Source organism: Dinoponera quadriceps, unplaced genomic scaffold (assembly GCF_001313825.1).
Source record: "Dinoponera quadriceps isolate SergipeBrazil2010 unplaced genomic scaffold, ASM131382v1 scaffold696, whole genome shotgun sequence".
In the NCBI taxonomy this organism is placed as follows: Eukaryota; Metazoa; Arthropoda; class Insecta; order Hymenoptera; family Formicidae; genus Dinoponera; species Dinoponera quadriceps.
In genome coordinates, this window is record NW_014554799.1 from 1,341,253 (window position 1) to 1,364,944 (window position 23,692).

The following is a 23,692-nucleotide window of genomic DNA, read 5'->3' on the forward strand; positions in this document are numbered from 1 at the left end:
TTTTATATATCCGCTAATTCGCGTTAATAGGCGGCGCAACAGCGGCGCATAACTTTTGATTACGCGATAATTGACGTACAATGCCCGGGCGCGCGCGCGGCATCATCGCGACTCAGAAGCGTATTCCGCTCGGCCGTTAAGTGAAAAATTCATGGATCGATAATGACTTCCGAACAAACTAACGCCGCCCGCGCGCACGTGCATTCCGATCCCGAATAATCAACGGGGGAGGGAGGGGAGACAGTCGATCGAACAGATTCGAACGTACGGATTCTCTCGACCGAGCTGGATGAGCAAATTGCGCTTGTCGTGGATATCGAGGATACTCGCCGGATATACTGGAAAATGGAGGGGGGAGGGGGAGGCCCGGGGAACTTGGTCTAACCTCGGGATTCGACGCGAGAATGTGCGCGGCCGCGCGCCAAGAGCCGCTCTTCCCGACGACGTTTTGCTCCGGCGCCGTTTCTCTCTCTTCCTCTCTCTCGCTTCCGGAAGTTTCCGCCGGCACGGGAAAGTTACCGCCGCGCAATTACGATTCGTTTCGGCGATGACGCTAATAAATCCGTTATGCGCCGTAGTAATATTTACCCGGCGGTTCGCGTCGGCACGAGATTACGGCGACGGATAGCGACGGATAGCGACGATACGCAGTCAGCTGGTTCGTTTCTCGGCTGCTTAATCAGCCGGGCCATTTCCTCCGTCGCGGTACACGCAAGCGGGAAAAACGCACGGCATTTCCAGCGCGACGATTCCCGCCCGAGCTCAGATACTCTCGCGCTCGTGGCGAGAGCTCCGTCGAAAGAGCAAATTGGAGCTAACTTGGAGACCATACAAAATTATCTCCGGTTGAATTTCAACCTGATTAGCCGCTCGCCGAGTTAGCTAGTTCAGGCGGAATAGCTTAACAATGACACGCGTTACGCCGCTGCCGCATTAATCCCGTAAAGACGTTACGCCAAGTTCACCGACCATTTTGGAAACTTCGGCCGATAGCTAACTCGGGAGACACGTTCGGGAGGTAATCTTCATTCAAACACACTTGGAGTGTTAGATTTCGATACGCGGATGCGGCGAAAGCGCGGACGATTTACATTTAAATGCCTCCCCTCCCCTCGCGATCGATAGGCGATTGTGAAACGTCGGGTCGCCGCTGCGAGGGTAACGGACGATACAAACGGTGGTTGTTCGTTTCTTGTCATTAATTGTCGCCCGGCAAGGTAATTGTGCACTTTTCGTTCGTGTTACAAGCTCGTTTCGTGCTTAATCTCATTAGCGCTTTCATGAATCCAAATTGGCCGTTGCTTCCCCGACGATCAAACTCCGAGAATATTTCCTGATCAAGATGAGAGTGACGAGAAGGCGAAAGAGAGACAGAGAGAGAGAGAGAGAGAGAGAGAGAAATAGAGAGAGAGGAAGGGAAGCGAAGGAGGGTGATGATGAGAAACTGGCTGAAGAACTTTCTCCGGTGGAGACGTCAACACCTTCCTCGCTTCGCACGCGGTACCTCGACGAGAATGTTTTACACCGACTACCCTCGAGCGTATCTCGAAGACTTCTTCCCGGATGAGTACACGCGTATAGTCGAAGTATGCAACTGCGAGGAGAACTTGGGATAGCGAACCTTCCCCTCTCTCCTGGAGAAACTCGCGACGGAAGAAATCGCCCCCTCGATGTAAATTCGGGCGTTTAGCTGGAAGTGCCGAAAGTTTCGAGCCGGTTCGCGCTAGAATTCGCCTCGTTACGCAAAATGAGTTATGACGAGCCATGATACTGATAATCGTTGCGGCGATATCGCATGCGGCTGCCGTCTGTCTAACGGAAACAGAACGCGCAGAACGCGGGGATAATCGCTGGCGAGAAGTAACTGGCGATATTTTCTTCTTTCGCGTTTGTGAATCCAATTTCCGAGTGTCAAACTTAAGTGACAAACTGATATTTCACGTCGTATTAAGAAGAACAAAATTTGCGATCTAAAGCTGTCGGGGCTCGAACGAAGAGAGGAAGAGAAGGATGGGATTAAGGATATATTGTCCATGATGGAAAAATTATGAAAAAATTATAAATTGATTTACATCGCATTTAAAAGCGATATCAAAAGTTTGACAGTATTTCCAAGCCTGGGTTAAAAGTTATTCCAGTTATTCTCCTTTACAGGAGGTTGTAAGGTGAAATGAATTTAATAAGAATTCGATGAAACTTGCATTGTGTATACTTCGAAATATTACTGAACTTATTGCTCGTGTGATTAGAAAAAGTTTGACAATTCGAGAGCTAAGATATTTGTAATTAAAGTTAATACTTTTTGTACATGTTCCTTAAAAAATTAGCATGCTACTTTTAATTTCTGTTTTTAATATCTCCTAAACTGAAAATAAGATTTTTATGAAAAACTGTTGTGGTATTAAATGCAGATTTATACTCGAATTTCAGAATTATTCACAATTTCGTTTTGAAAATGCCGCGGTATGAAGTTCATAACTTATAATAATACTCGAAAAACATATACATATGCACATATTTAAATACTTACATACCTCTCTCGATTACCTATGTACCTCTATTAGATTAACTAACGCATAAAAATAGCACATTAATAAGAAAAATTTATAATATTTCCGTATTTGTAATATTGTGTGTATATGTCTGCCTCACATTCGTTCGAAATTAACATTTATTATTTAAGTAATGAAATAAACGTATAGGAATGTAAGTTGCTTGATAAATACTAAATTTATGAGCGTGGTCCCCTTGATGCGTCAGCGAAAGTGCGGCACTAGCGGGCAATACATCCTTAGTCGCTAGATCGAGGAACGGCGCGACGACGGGGATTAGATGTAAGACGAGCCGTTGCGTTAATTGATATTTTACGACACGGTGTCGTCATCATTGCGCAAAGGAGAGAAGAAGGATGTGACGTGAGAGGATTACGTCACGTTCCCGTGAACTCACGTCGCCTCAGGGTGGTCGCGGATGCATCTTCCTGTCGCGGATCAAAAGCGAGGATATCGCGTTTAGTTACTGATTGATGACCCGACGAGAGAAGGCTAGTCTCTGGCAAGACGCGCGAGCGGCTACTACCACGCGTTTAAGCCGCTTGAAACCGCGGGGTGACGGCCCGACTGAACTAATTACCCACTATGGTATACCTTAATCCACCCTGTATATCCACGGATCGATAACCACCGAGCGGCTCGGGAGCCTACATCCCTAATATAAACTTCGCACATACTCCCTCGGTGTACGTTGATACCAGCATTGTTAATTTGTTTGCAAACTTACCTCAAGATCTCCCGACGCGATTTATTCCAGCCCGTATCCAAGTCGTGAAATGTCTTCGCAACAGAGCGCTCCGTGATCAGACCTGTTATTAAATTACGCGTGTAAACTTTCTCGCGGGCGTCCTTCCGCGAATTCGCGGATTTACCGTGTAACCATCTTCTCAAAACCAATTCACGCATCACCGCACGATCTCCGCATGATTTATCTTCGTATCGCTCGCGCCCGAGTTAATTCCAAACGCCAAGAGGGCTCTTGATGACGGTACTTATCGTAGCGTAACTTAATATAGTCTGGCGAAATTCGCTCTTGCTCGTGCTCAAGCATCCATAACTCGTGTAGCGGGCGTAACTTACGCGGATACGCGCGGATGCGCGTGTAACTTCCGTCGGGCCGACAGTAGTAAACGTGTTCTTACCTCGATAAGCTGGGAAACTTTGCGTTCGACGTTCAACCGCCGATTGTAACGGGGATAAATAAATGGGGAGAAAGAAAGAAAAACAACGGCCACGATACACCGCAGACACGTTGAATGCAAAGCGATCGCTGAATAAAAGATTCCTCTTGAATTCGGGTCAAATGGATGCAACGAATGCAATATCGCTCGCTATATAGCGCAAACCGGCGGCGAGTTTCACACGACGCGCGAATATTTATGCGCATCGTAATTGATCGGCCCGGTCAAATCGATCCTAGATCTCTAATTACGACCGCGGAATTTAATCACCGCGCGAGATTGACTTCGCGGATTTCGGATCTCCCGTGTCCACTCGATTATTCGCTTTAATTACCGCGGCTCGTAGCCGCGTAATTAAATCGTAATAATCACCGATCAAACGTTTCGCGTACCTTCTCGACGTTTCGCGGAATGTAAAGCGAGCTGAACCCGATTTTTCTTCCCTCGCGACGCGACGAGGGTGACAGTGGTAATGAGCGCACTGATTGAGAGAATATGTGTGTGCGTGTGTATATATATATATATATATATATAAGATGAACAGAACTCTGAGACAATGAGTGGTCGGCGGAATAGTATCGTTAAAAAGCGGCCAGTCCGGCCGTTAAAAATGCATTCGCGAGACGAGCTGCGAAAAAAAAAACAGAGCTATCTTCATCGCGCTGACGGTCGAGTTTTGTTTCATTATTATATATATATATATCGCGAGCATGCAAATGGCGGGTCTTGGGAGTCATCCGGGCTCTCGTGCATAACTGCGCTGCAGTTGGGTAGGTTTCTGTAGGAACTTCCAAGGGATTTGTTCCGCTTTGAAGTGTGCGCTGATGCTAACCGCCGTTCCAAACTGTGAACACGCTCAGGGAGAGCCAATCTCGTTATCCAACGTCCGGTGGACTTCGGCCACAATTTCTGCAGAATTTCGTGATTGAAACCGCGCGGCTTTGATTGTCGTTCGATGAGGAACTGCGAGCGGCGCGGTAAGACTTTCTGACAAAGCCGCGCGAGTTTCGACGTCGAGCTCGTAATTCAGATCGTTGCGCCATGCATTCGATTTATAAATTCGTCTCAATCGTTTCACTTCTTTTTTTTTTTTTATTTTATTCGAATAACAGTACGCGTACAAATCACCTCTCGGAAAAACTTGCAATGCGAACGCAGGAAGCAACGTATTTTTTCAGTAAGTTATAAAGTATAAACATCCGCACGCAAATTTTTTATATCTCCGGAATTCGTAAAATTACGTTGATTATATCGATGTATACATATATATATTTTTTTTCCACTGCGGGGGATATATTTCGCCGGGGTTGTGTTATCGTTAACTCCTCACGAACACCGCTAAATCTCGGTCGAACATTTTTAGCAGTTCACCCCGCCCCGGCTGCGTTTAATAACCATTTTCCGCTCCACCGCTGTAATGAATTCATGCCGGTGATAAAGCGACTCCTCCACGCAGTCCTAACTCGCGAAGCAAAACGCCGCGCTTAATATCGACCTGTCGCGGCCCGCGTTACACTTCGCGGCGTTATTAAATTGCGGCCAAAATATACAGGAGCTGAACGCGGCCGCTCACGCGCGCGCGGAGTGCTTCACGCGTGATAAATCGAGATCTCGCGATTCAGCGGCGCAGCGCCGCCACGGCTCGTATTTCACTGTCTTTTCGCGCTGTTTGCGCCCCGAAATATTCGGACACGGGGCCGCCATGAATACCGACAGATATTTGCGAGATTTAATCCCCCGGCTCGCGCGGGGACGCCGCCGTTCGCATCTGCTCGCGACGAGCGTGTCAGAGTCGCGCGATTGTCCGTCAGATTTAATGTCTTCGGATCCCGGGGCTGCGAACGTGTCAATGGCTGTATATCGGCTGACCGACGACGACGATAGGCCATTAGCTTTACGACGGGGCGACCTATGGCGCGTAGACGGCTGTTTATGCTCTCGCCCTAAACGCGACGTCATCGTCGATTTCGGCCATCATGCGGTATCACGCTCGACAACGTCGCCGTTATGGCTCGCTTTCGGATATGAATGTGCACACAGCTGTGTTAATTCGCGTCTCTCCTACGTCGGCATTCGTGAAGGGGTCCTTATAAAAGTATCCCGCCGTTTTTACTCTTCATTTGGCCCTTCGGGTATCTTTCTGTGTTTACTCTTCATTATGGCGTTTTTTGCCGTTTCTAATCCGTCCTATCATTTTTATGCACGTTTCCTGCACTCTCAGACATGCACACTTTATTAAGCGAAGGAATATGATTAGTACACGTGAGTGCGCGTGAATATTTCCGAGCCGACTGCTCGTCTTTCTGTACTGATGAGTAAACAGTAAGTTCCACTTTCGCTCAGTTTCGTTTCAATAAGGTATCAATCGGTAAGAAGCGCATTAATACTTCGAGCGCGCGCCAATTTCACGAGACTTTCCGTTCACGCCGCGTGAACCATCGATGACGTACGTTACGGCATGTATTATATAAAATATATCTGATGATATTCGTAAAAATATAAAAATCATTGTTACGAAGAGGTAACGTAAAATATGTGCGCTATGCAGCCCGAGCGAAAAGCCCAACGTGGACTGTCGTTGACCCGCGCGGCACTCAACGTGTTAAAGGGCTTGTGCATTTACTCGTGCTATTTCAAAATATGCAATATGAATGCTTGCGAGTGTTAAACAAGCATTTTGCACTCGTAGCTGAATGTACGTTTGTATATCTCAAATTTACATAGCATTGTACCACTCAAAAATGCTCAATAGTACTAATAATAACAATAGCAATATCATTCGGATGTACGATCCGCTATAACTACTCGTTATTACGGAAAAACGCCCCTTTCCGACCTAAATACGGGATCATACTTACACAGTCGAACGCACACTACTTCAAACACTTATTTAAACGGTTTCCGCGGGCTAAAAATGGCGAGACGTTTTTGCAAGGGGAAAGAAAGTATAATAAGTTACGCGACATTGTTTAAATCGCTGTTGTAGTCGCGTCATGAATATTTCGCTTTCGCTTCGAGTTTCGCCAATGGCAGTTTTCAGCTGCGTAAAATCCCCCTACTCTTCGTGTCTGATTATAGCACTACTCGCAACTGTCGTAGTTACCGGAACTCGGCAATTCCATTCCTCCGTTGCCTTCCACTTTTGCTGATAGCGCGTACATTCGAATGGGTTTTCAAATTGAACAACACCCCGATCGGCACGCGCTATCTCCCGAGTGCGTTGTACGCGTTTGCAGAGTCGCCGCGCGAATGGTCGGCCACGGTTGATTGGTCGGCGAAATTTTCCGAGCGTACATTTTTCAGACAGGAAACGGCCGTGTCGGTGACATTACCGCGCGAACGAAAACTTTCAGCCCGATACGCGCGGAGTAATCGAGGCGAATTCTCGAAATACTGCGTACAGTAGTCGGACTTTATTAGAAACTTTTAGAAATATCGCGCGCGAAATAGACTGTCTGTTATAACTGCGGTACAGTTGGCGCTTTGTATGACGTGCTACTTCCTGGATCGAGAATTACACGATTTTCAGCCTTACACGTGTGCGCGAATAAGGTTGAAAAACACTAATATAATTACAGAGAATATAAACTAATATAATTATGAGAAAAATAATTCTGCCGTTCCAGCGAAACTATCGTTGCTACTGTATATTCGTTACGGCAGCAATAAAACTTATTATACGAATTACTCATAATTAAAGCAGAAACAATTTTGTTGCCAGGGTAGAAAATATTCTGCTAAATGGATTTGTCCTTCGGGACATATTAGTTTGCTGCTAGAACAAAATAGTGTTTTCCTCCTATATTCGCTAATTTGTTTTCGTACGATAAATTATACTTGTAGATAAGTGAAATTTCGCTGAGGTATGATATATGTGCCGGAGTTATCCTATGCTTTTTATATAAGAATGAGAGCCGTGTAACTCTCGGTCCAGGATGGCATACAGGACACGCCGACCGTGCAATATTCTCCAAAATTTGCCACTCCGCGTGATTTATAGCGGAAACTCTCCGGAAGAATTGAGAGAGTCTCGGGAAACGCGCGTCTCTTATTTCCAAGTCGGAGTCCCGCGCAAAGATTCGCGCAGGACACGCACGACGTACGGAATCGTTCCGCCGTCAAAGAATGGTGCGGGAGGGGGAGAGCGGGAGGCTATTTCCAAACCGCAATCCACCGATTGCTATACTCGAGAATGGGCAAAGTTACGAAACATTTATTGGTCCGATCGTTCGGTCGACGGCCTTTTGATGCGGAGCCGCGGCCGCAATCGCGATGCGAAAGCGTGAACGCACGAGAATGAAACCCGACACCCACCTACCCTTTCTCCCACTCACACAGGGACATGTACACGAGGTTGCGTCCCGCTTTGAGACCGGATGCTGCGGAGCAGGTACGAGCCGGTGTTAACAATGCAGTTCGTCCGGGCCCGGCTATATCCGGTCACGTGCCAGTGCGTGACTTCCTTTCATCAGTTTACAAAGCTTGACGACAGGGTCAGCGAGGAGGAAGCGGGAGGCTGACGAGCTTAGAGCTCGAAGCTCGTGACGGGGACTTTAGCGCGATGTTGCACATCTCGCGTCGCGTAACACTGCCCTAGAGAGAGAGAGAGAGAGATTGTCCGCTTCTTCACTCGCCATTAACGACCAGAAGTCACGATATACCACGAACGCAACACTGACGATACTCGATACTCGTACCGCTCGGCTCGTCATGATTAAATGTATCACTAGGTCGACAGTGGGAAATCCTGCCGAGGTTTCTGCGCGTAAAAGCGGAAAGCGCGTAAAAAGAAACTCGCTCACGTACAGAAATCTTTGGATCTTAAGATTTTGTCGGACTTTATGAGAGGTCTCTCTCTTTCTCTCTTTCTTCCTCCTTGATATGTATAAAATTTATGTTAATATAAGTTATACCCGCGTACATATCTTTTTCTAACGTACACAATGAAGTACTGATAATTGTAACATTAGGTATGTAAGTTAATTCGGTGCCTTTAGTTTTTATCTATTTCTAATAAGCATTTTAAATATAAATATTTCTCCGCTCAATTTTGATTTCAAAGAGCTGCCATCTGTGTTTGCAAAACCACCACGTAACATTGCAGAATGATCGATATGACCTCAGAAAATAATAATGAACAGTATCGATAAAGCGCATATCCGGCATTGCATTCTTTTTGGCACATAAAAGACGCCATTTTTAATATAGGATGGGAGGAAGTTGTACGATCAGTCACAAAAAAGTTGCAACACATTTTTTATAAGTTTCCAAACATACTCCGTGTCCAATAACAGCATTTGTTTTTCAGTAATTCTCAAGAGAGACATTTTCCTGTTGGACACGGGACACGTTGGGAAATTCATCGAAAAAAAGTGTTGCAACTTTTTTGTGACTGACTACGCCGCTTATTCCCCAGATCTTGCTCCTTCAGATTTTTACATGTTTCGATCATTGCAACGCCATTTAACTGGCACGCATCTCAAAACACTGAAGAGTATTCGAAAATCTATCGATGACTTTGATTAACTCGAAACCGTCGATTTTCTACCGCGACAGAATCTAACAGCTGCTCGATAGACAATGTAGCGTCATTAGTAATAACGGAGATCACTTTGACAATAAAAACCGCATACTTTCCGTCGATAAATAAATTTCGATTCTTAGTAACAAAAGCACCGAATTAATTTACACAGATCTAATAGTAAAAATTCGCGCGTGTCACTAGCAGTCGTTACGGGTGAAACCGAAGGACACGTCGAGTTTTTCGAGTAGCATTCGTTCGAACTCGTCCCTCGAGTAATCGAGCCGGCTCCGCTGTTTGAGGAAGTAAATCCTCGCACGTTGCATTGAGTATTTTCGCTCACGCCCCGTATTGCGCAGGGGCGGTAAAGGTTGACGTCCTAAATCTCCGGCCTATATTACGGCCGCCGACGCGGTCGACCGGATCGATGGACCTATAAACCTGTCGTGTCCCGGTGCCACTTTGGAAAAAGGTATTGTAATCCGCCTAGCGGGCAACCTCGTGATCGTCAAAATATATTTCGGCGCGTTAAACCGCGCGCGTTTTTCCCTCCTCGACCGAGCTCGTTCGTCACAAGGATTACCGGGTGAAGACTCGTGCGTGCACACGGCGTTGTCACGAGGTGCTTTATCCACAAGCCGGGGGATGCGTGTGTAAGATTCCAGGTGAATTCACGGGCGCCACGGGGCGATGACGCGCAAGCCGATGTCAGCCGGAATCTTAGCGCGCGTCGAAACGAAAGCGGATGCCGCGCGTCACACGCTTGACACTGATATCGCATTAAGCGTGACGGAACAGGGAACGCTCCAGATATTCGCAATCGGCGAAACTGTCGCCGTTTCCCACTGCTTGCACGGGCTCCGCCGCGAAGCCCGATGGCGGGGATTAGACGTCTCCTTATGATCGACTCGATGGCGGATAAACAGAACCGACGGTACCGCGCTCGTAAATACGAGCCTTACTTACTCGGCACTGCCAATCAGTACGGATTACGCCGACTCGACGTAATTCCGCCGCTCGCCGTGAATGAAGCTTAGCCCGCCGACAATTGTAATCTAGATCGATGTCCCCGGCGTGGTGGAATTCAGTGCTCCGACTTAATTACATGGGTCCGCGGCGGGTTACATCGCATCGATCGCTCATGTCTCGGCTAAGTGACGAGGATGTAAGTGCCTTGTTCCCGATTAGGTGGGCCGCGCGTACGAATGGATTTAATGCGAGGTTCAGTGTAAATAACGTGACTGTTCGCGCGAAACACTTCCGCGCTTACGTCACGTAATTTTAGACTTTCGAAGCACGCGTGTGCGCGAATCCGGAAGAATTGCGAGGAATCGTCAATTGAAAAAATGATTAATTGTAACGTACGATGGAAAAATTTCAACCGTACATTGAAGAGAAGTGCTACGTGTAAACAATTACTCCAATAGTTCTAAACTCAATTTTACTTGAATTACGTAGATTTTACTTGGGTCGAGTAAATGTCACTTGTAACCGAAAAGTGCTAAATTCAAATAATATTTGCAGTAATTATTTAATTTATTGGAATGATTATCTATTTGAAAGTAGCACTTTTCCCTTTCAGCCTGGCGATCTCCTCTTCCGCCACGCGTCAACGATTGAGGTGGTAAACAGTACAACGATCACTCATTTCGGCAACGAGACGAACCAACACTGTAACACGGGGAAATCTGATTCGTAATCGTCGACGCTATCAGTTCTCGGGGTTACGTTGTCCGAATATTGCGAATTTATAGCCACGTCGTATATACGTATATACTCTCCTTCTGTCTCCCCTCCCCCTTTCGTACCCTCGCAAAGAGCACGGGATTACGCCCTAAGCGCGTAATTAGTGCACGGGGTAAGGAAGTATCATTAAGAGGAAAGTCGAATACCGCGGCAAGAGACGTAACCCGTGGCAACCCGGTTTTGCTCGTTAATTCTAATCATTAATATTCGTCACCGATGCCGCTGTATGCACGACTCGTAAATATACATGAAGTTTCTTGCGACGTAATAGAATGATATATTTTAATTACCGAAGAATTGGAACTGAATTCAATATGGGCAAAATAAGTCTTTATTGCGCGAGCGAACGTCACCCGGATCTCACAAATGAAAGCTCATTGAAGCTTACACGCGTGACGGAAATGCCCTAAGATTAATCGGGGAAATAATGGCGAAAGAACGTAGTGAAAGAACGTTGCATTTTTCTCCGCTTATATTCTAGCGATTTATCGCGATATGATTTGATTTACCGTGGCTGCAAATTCACGTGCTTGGTATGTGAGAGACTTCCCCGCTATTAACGTAGTAATATGTTAATATGAAATATGAAGAGCATCATGAGCGTGTAATTACAACAAGTCGGCGCGATATATCACTAAGAAACTTCCGACGAGCGATGTACTTCAAAACTTACGGACGAAGTTCGCTCGTTAACAACGCTCCGATAATACGGGTAATGATATCTGTTAAAATGTTGATACACAACTTACAGAATATCTCGCGCAAAACACGCCTTTTTTAAACGTACCGCAGTCGTAATCGGATCGCATGGAGTTTCGGAATACTTGAGATATGAAAACTCGGAAAATTGAGGAATCACGACGTGAAAACCGAGAAAGAAAGAGAGAGAGAGAGGGAGGAAGAGAGAGAATTATTTCTCCTCCGTTGGCGGGAGAGCAGAGTTTAACTTATCCGGACATTGAAATTTCCGGTGTAATACACTCGTGCCGCGCGATGTTCTTTGCGTTTTAGCTTTGTCCGTGCGCGTCTCCGGGGGAAACGTCGGTCGTTCCGCCGAATGAGCATACGCTCTCGTATCCTCTACGTCGCCCCCGTTCCCGTTTTAGCCGGCAATCTCCAAATTGTTGCGTTCGAGTGCCTCCATTTTTCACGCGCGCATTACTTCGCCCGCCGAGCTGCGGCCACGCGAAAAGCTGGTTGTCCCACGAGGGCGTAATTATAGCAAGCTAGCTGGATATATATCATTAAGAACAGAGGAGGAGCGGCGTGAAAAGGGACTCACTCCATTGCTGGCGGGGAGTTATTACGGCGACTTAAGAGGAGAAAAGCTACGGGGCGCGGCGCGCGGAGTGTAACACACACACACACACACATATATATATATATATATATATATATATATTCCGTAAAATAACGACCTCATTATCAGCTACCAGCTGGTTGCCCGCGCGGCCGGTATTAGACCTCCGATATTTATGCGTGCTTTTATTAAGCCCCATATTCAATGGCCTTAGCCCTGTGCGCGCACTCTCGTTCCGCGCGACTTTCCAAAGGCTCGCGCCTTGTTATCGCGTTATCGTTGAGCACCGCGGGTGGTATCTTTAACGGCCGAATCTCGCTTTTACGGCCTATTAAAGCGCCTCGAATAATACGGCGCTCGCTGTGAAAAGATAGAGAAAGAGAGATAGTGCCCGCGCGCCCAACCTATCCTCTCTAATGACATGGACTTTCCAGGTTTCCGCGATCGACCTGTCTGTCGTCTTTTATATCGCGTCGCGCTGACGAGAATTCCGTTTGTCAATAATGCCTGCCGTGCGTTAATTAAAATTCTCGGGCTATTATTCTCCCAGCCGGGGGAGAGAGTCGGCTTGTCGTGTTTGCTCAACATGTCGTTTGCTCCACGACGTGACTGAAACTGTCACCGCTGCGTTGGAACATCGCGATGTTTCCACACAGAGTGGGAGTTTACTTGTGAAATCCCGGAAAGTTCTTCAATCCAGTTTGTACTATTTTTCGCTGACCTATCTTTTTCCCTGGTTACAGAAAGACTCGCAATATTATAATTTAACAAAACGAACAAGAGAGAGAGAGAGAGAGAGAGAGAAGAGAAAAAGGAATGGTATTCTTCACGATTACGTTCAGCAGGAAATATTCCAAAATTTCAACGATCATCAGGCATAATATCTGCATCAGCGCCATGAGAATTTCTCTGTCCATTTAAACGGGAACGATCCGCGGGAGGCGAGCGAATAGAAAATTTGATCGACGAGGCGCTTACGCGTAATTCCGTCTGCCATCGCGAGGAACAGTTAAATAATAGCATCGATGATACGAATGGAGCAATATCCCGGCATTACGTTCCTCTCAGGTGGAGTGGAACTTCCCGCTAAAGAAACGATATTTCATTCCATCCGGTTCGCCGGGAACGCGCGAGCGGGCGCGCGCGCCCGTCCTTTCACGCCGCGATAAAACTGTTATCGCCACCCTTCGTGGCGTCATCGCGACGATAACCTCCCGGAACTACCCCGACGAAATTAGTTTCCGGTATCCAACGGGCGGCCGGAGTAAAGCCGTGTACTTTCACCACGTGTACTATCGGCCCGCCGCCTACGGGGAGAGAATGCGGTCGTTCGATAGCCAAGTTATGTCCGGAGACACAAGGTTATACGAAAAATCTCATCGCAGCGATCGCTCCTGTACTGAGTATTAGATGATCGAAATGAAACGGTCTGCGAGCCCTATACGGCCATTCGTGGCCATTTTATATCGCCATTTGTGGAAAAAGTCCTCGATTTGTGCGTCACTTATCCGACGCCAATAATGTTGGTTTAATATAGAGTGAGAGAACGTGACGCCACATGGATGAGAAGGCGTGTTCTGTTTCATTTATTTATGATATTCGACACACACGCTTCGTTATCGTTTGTAAGCCGCGACGTGGGAGACGTATCGGAAAATACTTGTGATTTTTCAAAGTTACATTTAGCAACGTAACAAGCAATCGGATCGGTTTTTCATTAAATTTAACGAAACAAACGTTTAATGAAATGAAATAAGCAATTCAGTGAGATATTTTTTACACAGCGATATTATTACATTCTTTGCATAATAAAATTAACACGTTCGTGATTTTTCTCGAGATGCACAAACGAGATGTTCGTAATAAGGATAAATGCGGTATCCTCAGGATTACGACGATCCTATTTCTTTTCCGTACACGTAAAGACACGTGCGAATACATGCGAATCCTTTTGCAACTAATCACAAGTAAGAATAAGGTTTGGTAAAGAAGCAGACTTCTGCGTCGGAAGCTTTTCCAATTCGCCCTCCTTTCCGGATCGGCGAGTACAACGAGCGTGAAACTTCCCGTCTCGCTTTCTCGCGGTATCCTCGACGACGGAACGCATAGAAAATGCGGATGCTCGTAGGAAGCGAAGAACTACCGGCCCCAATCGAGTTCTCTAATGAAAGGTGCACGGTCTTTGTGCCGAAGCATCACCACAGTCTTGAAAAGTATTTTGAGTAGAATAATCCGACGTTGAAACGGTTGAAACCGGCTGGTACGCCCGACACAAAGACTTTGTCACATCGGACTTCTCAATTAAAGGAGATCATGGGAGGAATTTAAGATACGATGAGACCGACGCATAAATTGAAGGAAATACCGAATTGAGAATTTACTTTCGTTTTTATGCAGCCTTATCAACGAGGGGTGTTATAGTATTTTTCCAGATATAGGAGGTAAATATTTTGCGATAAATCCTTTCCAGAACGAATGTTATCGTTTCATTAAGCAAAAATTACAGAGTCCTATGTATCACGTGCCGCCAATCGAGTCGTTTCCTATCTCAGGTCTCTATCACCTTCCGCGGTACCTCTTGTAAGACGTTTACGCCGCCTTTAAAATACAACACCGCGGATTGCCTTCTTAAACTGGAAAAAAATTAGAACGCGCACAAGCGTTATTCTTTATCGAGTGCAGAAATTGATGAAGTTCTTGGTCGCGAGTATATTTTTCTCTTTCGCGGATAAAAAATTCAAAAAATATCCCTGGTAACTCGACTATTATTTTTGCAGGACGGAATTGGAAACCGCGCCGCACGGTATAACTTGGGCTTGGGATGTTGCTTTTTGCGCATTGTAAATATTCGGCGCAATTAAAAAGCGGCGAGATGTCTAGATTTTTTTTATCATAACGCGGAGTTACGGCACGCAGCGGGAAAGCTTTGCGGGAAATTAACTCGGGAAATCGAAATTGGAGATTGGAAGCTTTGGGGAATTCGGCGACCGACAAAACGCCGCTTTTCGAAATTACCGAAACTACTTTGGCGAATTGAATCTGACGCGGTCCGGATGACATTCACGGTACCGCGGCAGCGTACGGCGTAAATCTAATCGATGCAGGCGGGTATTTCACGAGGAAACGTCCAGGAGGATAGAGGCGAGTGTGCTGCAGGATATTTCCAGTGCTCTCTCGACTTTTCTGTATTAACTCGGGAGAAGGGAAAAAAGTAACAAATAGGAGAGAACGTCGAATTAATCCTTGCTTCTCGAGGCGCTCGCTCGCATGGTCCTTTAGCGCGTTATAAAAATCCAAGCAAACGGCGATAATCCACGCGCCGACGCGACGGAGGGTTATCGGCAACAAAATCCGCGTTATTGATATATCCGAGAGAGAAAGCCAAGGCGCAACATCGAACGGCGGGTGCCATCTCCCTCCCCCTGTCGAAAGTCACCGACCGCCGCGGGCGAAGTTTTCGCGTTATCGAACACGATATATACGCTCATTGCCTCGGGGGAATGGACTACGTGCTTCGTATCTGCAATGCGCAAGCCTGAAGTATCTACTTTCCTTCCCGGCGACGAGCTAACGCTCCGAGCGGGAAATACGGGTCGGGTGATTGGCAGCGCCAGGCGAAGGGGTTGACAAAATTCAGCAAATGTTTTACGATATCGCGCGGTTTCGCGCACACGGATCGTCAGACTCTCGTGGCCGAGTTTTACGATCGCACCGATTGCGGCAGAATGTCGGACAGCGCATCTCCAAAGGAGGGAGGATCCCCTCAAGTTAACTTCTTCCGGCGCAGCTCGTGCCTTCGTAATTACCGACTCCCCGATTTCCCACCGTCGCTTATCACCGTCCCGATATGCCTCTCGATCGTAGAGATATCCGATCTAACGATCGAATTCACTCACGTCACGTTCTCCCCGCCCATCAATTCGGGGACTGTACGTGGGAAGAGAGAGATTCACCCGCGGCCGTTTGCGCTGCGCGAAAACTTCGCACGCGTGTTGCACAGCCTTGCGGGGTGAAATTTCGAACACCGGTCGCGAGAGAGCAGAGAGAGAATTCTCCGGTTGGACGACAACGCGGAATCAACGACGGTGGATTATCGGACACGTCCGAGTGTCACGTTCTCATCGAGCACCGCGCGGGATTCGCGGCTGTCTTTGGCGTGGTATTGGCAAGTGGATACCGTCGCTTTGTGGTCCGACCGAGGCGGGTCGGCGGCGAGGTGTCAGTAGTTACGATCGACCGTGCGCGAACCTGCGCACGTCGGACCTCTCCGCGAGAGAAACGGAATCTGGTGAAAGACTTTAATTGGTTCGCGCTAAGTTTTGTTAACCATTTACCCGACGGCGTCGCACTGCGGAGCAGCCGTGATTTTCTTACCGTCTCTGCGTGTACACCGCCTCCGCGCTATTATTACGGCCGAATTCTGTCCGTCACTACTGCCAGGCCACGTTACCGCCGCTGAGCCTGTCAGTGCTCGATTTTTTTTCTCTTCTCCGGGCCGAAAAATCGCGGGCGGAGGTTAGTCGGGAACGTTAAAACGCGGAAAAAGTCGAAAATGCTTTTTAGATATTTTTTAAATATTCCACGGGTTACATATTTAATCGTTACGTGAAAATAGAATTTTTTTATATTTCCCGACTCCGTTCCGGCTAAATTAAAATAACTCGAAAGGTTTCGATAGCCGTGGCGTTAATTTTATGTGTGGAATTAATAAGGGACGCAGTGCGCGTGGTGTGAGCTTAATAAAATTTGGTTCAATATTTTATTTGGCGAAATTTATGAAGTTTGAATAATAAACCGTTTCATTAATTCCGCGGGAGGAGACGAGGGCGCGCGCGCGATTCGTGAACGCGCGCGCGCGGCCACCGTACGAAACGGAAGCGCCGTTGGCGCAATTATTTTCGCAGTGAAAATTTGTTGACCGACCGGCTGTTTGTGTTAATAATGCGAAAACAGTGTGAATTAATAAATGCACAAACAGGCCGTCGTCCGGCAACAATACGGGGCGCGACGATGCGATACGCCGTGATGCTCGTTACGATCAATTGCACTATTTATATCGGTAATTAATTTATTACGATTCGTAACCACCAACCGTTCGCGCCGGCCAAATCTAATGCCGCGGTTTTTAATTGACATCTAAACGTCGCCCGTTCGCTCGGGACGAGCCGTGCGCAAACGTGAAATTTCACGGCTCCACTGTCGCGCTAAACTTCGCGATTTACGGGGCTCGCGTGTTCTTTCAGCGTGACTGGTCTCGTCGAACGTGATATTTCCCGGATATGACGCGTTACGTGCGTACATACGGATATATATATGCGCACATAATCGCGTATCTCTCACGTAGCCGCTTACACGAGGGCGTCGGAATAATCCCCGCGATACCTCGTAAATGCACTCCGCTGCCTCGCATCAGCTGTTGTCACGCAGTTGTCGCCCGAACGTAGGCTGACATGTCGAGGCACCAGTGGTTGCGCCGCGTCACGGTCAGACGTGACGTATGTTTGCGTCGCAACGACGAGCGTGCGCGTATATCAGCGAGCCGAACGGCGCCTTACGAAATCACGCACCGGATACGCTCGAACGATGATACGACACCGTGCGCATCGCGTTGAGAAATTGTCGCGTCCGATCAATTGTTCCGTCACGGCGCGGCCGTGAATGGCAAACGGGTGAGCGCGAGAAATATGTAAATAAATTTCGCGAGAGAGAGAGAGAGAGGGAGGGAGGGAATGTCGGCGAGTATCGGCGCGACTGAGCCGGTCATTTCGCTTTCGGAAAAATCGCGCGGTTTCCCCGTGCCTTTTTTTCTCCCGCCGGTTTTAAAATGACGCATTAAATATGACGCATGGCCGCGCGCGGGATTTACTGCGTGCGGGGGGNTGTGTCATTGTGCAGCGGACGGTTGGCTTTTAGCGACAACGACGCGGTAGTTTCCGGTACGCGACGCGATAATGATCGACGGTATCGGTATAGATTTTCATCGGCCGGCCGGGGCGTGATACCATTCGGCTTCAGTCGCTCAGCCGTGGAACGTCCGCGCGCCGCCGGAGGATTATTCTCTATTATCGGCGCGGCGCATATTGCGGCGATCGTAAAATCGGGACGCAATAGCCGACGGTTATAATCGGGAACGCACTCGGTCCGCCATTATCGTTTGCGTACATTATAATTCACACGCGAGTCACGAACGCGCGCGCGCTCACGTTGAGCGCGCGTGCACGCGCGAATTAATCTCCGCGAATTCCTTCCCGCGGGCCGAATTTTGAGGGCGCGCGCTTTCGAGCCTGCCCCCCGAGCTGTTTTCCATTACCCGACAACGACAAATTAATCCGACGTGCAAAAGAGCCCGGGATATAATCGCATTAATCTGCGCGGGGGAAAAAATTTTATTACAACGGAAACACGAGCGTGCGCGCTCGTACGATGGATGTTCCGCTCGGCCCGGGAAACCAATTCCGCGCGGCTATTTTTGCAACTCGTTAGCGGAAGCGCGCCCTGTACTTCCCCGTGCGGCGGTGGGTGCACGTTGCGGTGCGCGAAGGACTGTGGTGCGTCTAATTTGAAATTTAGCAGCATCGCGTGCGCGAGAGCTAACTGAGACGGTGAATATTATGGGCGAGCGTTACGGCGTCCCTCTTAAATATTGAGGGATATACGATGCGGAGTTTGACGCGGCCGAAGAGATACTTACGTTAGTCCGCGCGCGCGATAGCGAAATAGTACGTTCTCGCTCGGCAAAAGTAAAACTACTCGCCTCGGGCATTTTACACACACACACACATATGTACTTCGTGACGTACGAGAAAGCGCCCGCGGGACATAAAATATTAGTGCACGCGTTACTTTTCAATTTTATCTGATACGCTCTATATTGGAGGCGCTACGCGGGAATATAAGCCGCGCTATTTCCGCGAGACGTCCGGCAGTTTTATTTATACCGCGCGCCGTGCTCGGACAAGGCGTTATTAATGCCAGAAATACCGCACGTCGAACGCGCGCGTTCGTTTCCTCGGAGTAACGTCACGCCCCTTCCTGACTCCCCGAGTCTACAATCGCGAGTATCCAATCTCAGATCTCCAATTTCCCTCCCCTTCGTCACGATTTCGTCACAAAGTATTTGTCCCCTTCCAATATCACGTGACGTGTGGAATTACCCTCCTTCTCCCAGCCGACGCGTAGAATTAAAAAAATAGTTTATTACCAGATCGCGGGTAATAATTATTAGGCTGCGCGCTACAACCCTTTTCCTAAAATAGAAATAATTTTCGGGCATTTGACGTCAAATTCATTACTTTATTTTATAATTTTATAATTTTGATGTGTCAAATGTTGGGTTTTCAAAAGAATAAGTATGAACAAAATTAACATTTTGATTATTAACACAAAACCATGCGAAAATTTAAAAATTCCCACTGAATGTAACCAAATGTGTCACGAATGCAAACAAAGTGGGTAACCACGCACATCCATATTTACAAATGATGCCATTTAATGTGACGTTTCAAGGCTTTTGCTCCTCCCCCCTACTTCTTGCCGCCATAAACTGTCACGCAAAATGATAGATCCCCCCTCTCATGATGTGACATAATTGTTGAATGGCCGCTCAACAATTCGCAAGACCCGTTTCAAAATAGTTTCGCGAGATCTCGCGTATGCATCTCGTACACCCGCAACTTCGAAGTAACCTCGTTCTTAAACTTCACGAAAACGTTCGCGTTTACTCTCTCAATTGCTTTCTTTCGCGCATCGACGATGTAATTAGCTAATTAGTAATCCATTTAATTATTGCTCAACTAGCGACGAGAATAATTAAAAATTCCCGAGCGCCGGGATGCGTCCTTCTCTCCTTTCTCTATCTCTCTCGAAAATGCCGGACGTTTCCTTGCGTGCTCATCGTCGTGGTATAATAATTGTAAGTGTGCCTCGAGGCCGCGTGTTTTAAAACGGAGAACGCGCCGTTCGTTATCCCGCCGGCCGCTGTAAATAAAAAATGCGGTCGGTTGGGAGTCGCGCGTCGGGTCGATACGTGTCGGACGACGACGCCGCCGCCCCGAAAGAACAAACGAATTCCGAGGACGATAGTCGCGATGCATATTTAATAAAGGGAGCTCCCGCCCGCCGAGAAAGATAAAGCGCCGTTCTGGATGTTAAACGCAGCTGCGCATCGAAAGTTCGCCATGAATAATTCCGTTTGGCTCGTTTAGCACGCTGCCAACGTGGCCCGAAGTCATTCGGCCCGGCTCGGCTTGACCGCGTAATTGACCTTGCATCTCGCAACTTTATTTCCTACCGTGCACCTCGTCCGCGCGAGGAAACGCGTTCCATCGCGAGATCGATCCGAATTCGAACTACCGGAGCCAGCTTAGAGAGACCCGATACCTCTCTCTTCTCCTCCTCGCCGCATCTCTCCTGAGATGTCAAGTGTTTGATGTTCGAGCGGGATGTCTGCGTTGCGGCTGTTATAACACGGATATTCGGAATAACTGAGCAGTTCCGATAGTCTTTGTTAGAGCAGAAAGCACATCCGCAGAATGTAGACCTAAAACAGGATCATACGAATGCGTCGGAAAATCGCGAATGGCGAAATACAGGATAAGTTCATTTTGTTTTTATCGCTTTGATCCCGCTTGAATTGTTATATCTAGACGTATCCGGAAGTCCACGAGAGAGCTATCAGCGGACTTTCACGTTATTAAACCTCCGTGCAATTCGCTGTTTTTTTTTTCGCTAACGCCATGTGACTCGCGGATCACTTGTAGACGGAACCACTTCTCTCGCTATATATAAGTAAAACAAATCGGAACAAGATATTTGGACGTTATTTTCGGCTCTTAATTTCTATTATAAACATTGTTTAACTTTCAATGTTTATAACTTTTTTTTTCTTTTAGGTAAACACGGAGGGAAACATACGATTTTTTTACTTGAAGGAAAAAATTCGTAACTTTTGAACGCGTTGAACGAAAACGAAATCCCTGTAGATTTATATTTTTAAAAGACAGCTCTTCATGAAAAAAAAAAGGTTTAACAATGCTCACTAAAAAACATAATTATTTGGACAAATGAAAATTTTCGAGCACCGAAATAAAACGGTATTTGAAAGAAATAATAAGTGAATTCCACATTTAGCTGGAAAATGTTTTATTTTAAATGAAATAAATATAATTTAATAATAAATTAACATTAACATCAAAATGGAAAAACAATTTAATTAGTCGACGTAATTTAGGTAAAACAGCACACGATAATCACTGCAAACTGGCTACTCGCATCTCGTGCAACAGATTGTAGTCCTTTTATTATTTTTCCTATCGCAAAACGAGTACCTTCTTCTTGCTTACAATGTACCAGTCTCACTATTATTTTGTAGCCTCGCGCTATTTGTAAATAGAAAATAAAATTCTTATATTAATAGACATTACTTTCATTACTTTCATAAATACGTTATGTTATGAGAAAAAGTACTCATACTTACAGAAAAAGGAAATCTATAATATTACTTTTCGCTAACACCGTGATTCGTGCATCATTTCGGAAACACTTGTGACTTTACATGCTCACAATTTCTGGGTAATTGACGAAAACCACTGCAACACAAGTATCGATTTTCCTTATCACCTATTTCCTTAAGTAGAAATTTCAAGTCTCATTGTTGATTTAATCAAATTTTACTGCCAATTCAAATTTTTATTATTCCTCAAATGGCCCACGAATTATACGAAGGATTAATTTCCCCGACCGTGCGTAACCGAAGTTGCCATTATGATTGTTTTGAGATACTTTCGCGTGACTCTTCGTGTTCGCGATATTTGCTGCTTGTTAAAGAACGGGAAAAGCACGTTTTCCCGCGCTGGGTCGATAAATTCGGTCGTATCACGAAGGTTCGAAAAAACCATTCGGCAGCGGAAACGATTCGGCGACGCGTATTTCCTACGTCGGCGAGACACGACGCTATGTTTTTCAGATGATGTGATCGTTTCAGGATGGTCCAGCCTCCGCCTTGCCGTTGACCCAGACTCTGTCGAACATTTATGGCCGCAGGTCGGCCAGTCCCGATGTTCCAGGCCCCGTAGACGAGACTCAGGTTCGTAAACGTGCAAATTGTGAAAGTAAACTGCTGTTTTTTGAAAACACGCCAGGCTAACGCGAGTTCTTTCTCTATCTCTCTCTCTCTCTTTCTCTCTCTCTCTTTTTCTTTTTTCCTTCCCGAACTAAAACTCGTTTCGTTAAAATCACGCAGGAAAATGAAGTAAACGACCTCGTAACAAACCTGTAACACGATTAAAAAATGTAACGACGTGTTTAACATTAACCAAGTGTGAAACACGGTATGCACTTTCGAAGCGAGTTGTTTTTCTGCTTCGAGGCACCGTCGCTGAAAGCTGTGTTTTAATTAATGAACGATCACGGAATCACCGACGTCAGCGGTTCCGTGTGTCCCGTAGAACTCGCGAGAGTGGGTGAAGCCCTTTGTTGTATCGATCGGTGCGCGCGAAAGTGAGAAAATGTGCAGCGAGAACTTGTCACTGATAATGATTGCCTGTGCACTCGCAACGGTAAGCGTGTTCTCTGTAGTTGAGTATACGCCTGGATGAAGATCCCTGGCTTACCAACTCACCCACTCGGAAGATTCGTGGCGGCACGACTCAGAATTCGCTCACAACCTGAAACTAATTTCGCGAGTTTGCTCGCACATATCGATAACGCGCTTTCCGAGGGAGCATCGACGGACTTTCTCGTTTCTTTAGATCCTATTGAATCTAGTAAGTCTTTAATCCTTCTCTCGATCTGCGCAAAGCTCTCCGCTTCGTCGCGAAATTATGTTGATAAACATCGAATGAAATCTCGGGCGGGAAATAATGAGGAAGTTGGACGTAATAATAATTAACGGTACGTAACATTTATGCATTGACCGGCTTAATTAAAGTAGCGTCCGCAAAGTTTCCTCTTCGCTTAATTATTTCCACTTAAGACACATCTCCGGTTAATTTTGGGTTCGTACGGGCCGGATTTCACGTAGCTGGCGAATAGACTAATAAAGAGAGACGAGGGAATCACTTTATACGGTCTCGTAACTAGTCTTATTCAGCGCGAGTCTGAGCATCAAGTCTGAGGTGAATCTCAACGTGAACGCGCCTAGCTTTAAGGGCCGCTAATGCTGGTTTTAAACTCTCATAAGAGTCTTAAACTGTAATGGTTGCTCTGAAATATTCGCCATCAACCCTAATTGCTCGACAGAGACACGTGGGAAGTATATCTTATAAGCGTGTCTCCTCTCTTTCCTCTCTTGTTATTTTTTCTTTTCATTTTTATAGATCTGAATTTATATTTATCTTTTTTACTGTTCAGTTTATATATATATATATATATATATTCTATCTCTATTTCGGTG

At 46.6% G+C, this 23,692-nt stretch overlaps 1 protein-coding gene across 11 annotated transcripts in view; it reads left to right on the forward strand.

The window, feature by feature from the left end:
* Positions 1–23,692, forward strand: part of LOC106741986 (disks large 1 tumor suppressor protein) — a 541,974-nt gene that overhangs the window by 290,224 nt on the left and 228,058 nt on the right. For all 11 annotated transcript variants that reach the window (XM_014614501.1, XM_014614504.1, XM_014614497.1 and 8 more), the window contains one exon: positions 22,283–22,384. In XM_014614501.1, coding sequence (XP_014469987.1) covers positions 22,283–22,384 — 102 coding nt within the window. The remainder of the gene's footprint in view (positions 1–22,282; positions 22,385–23,692) is intronic.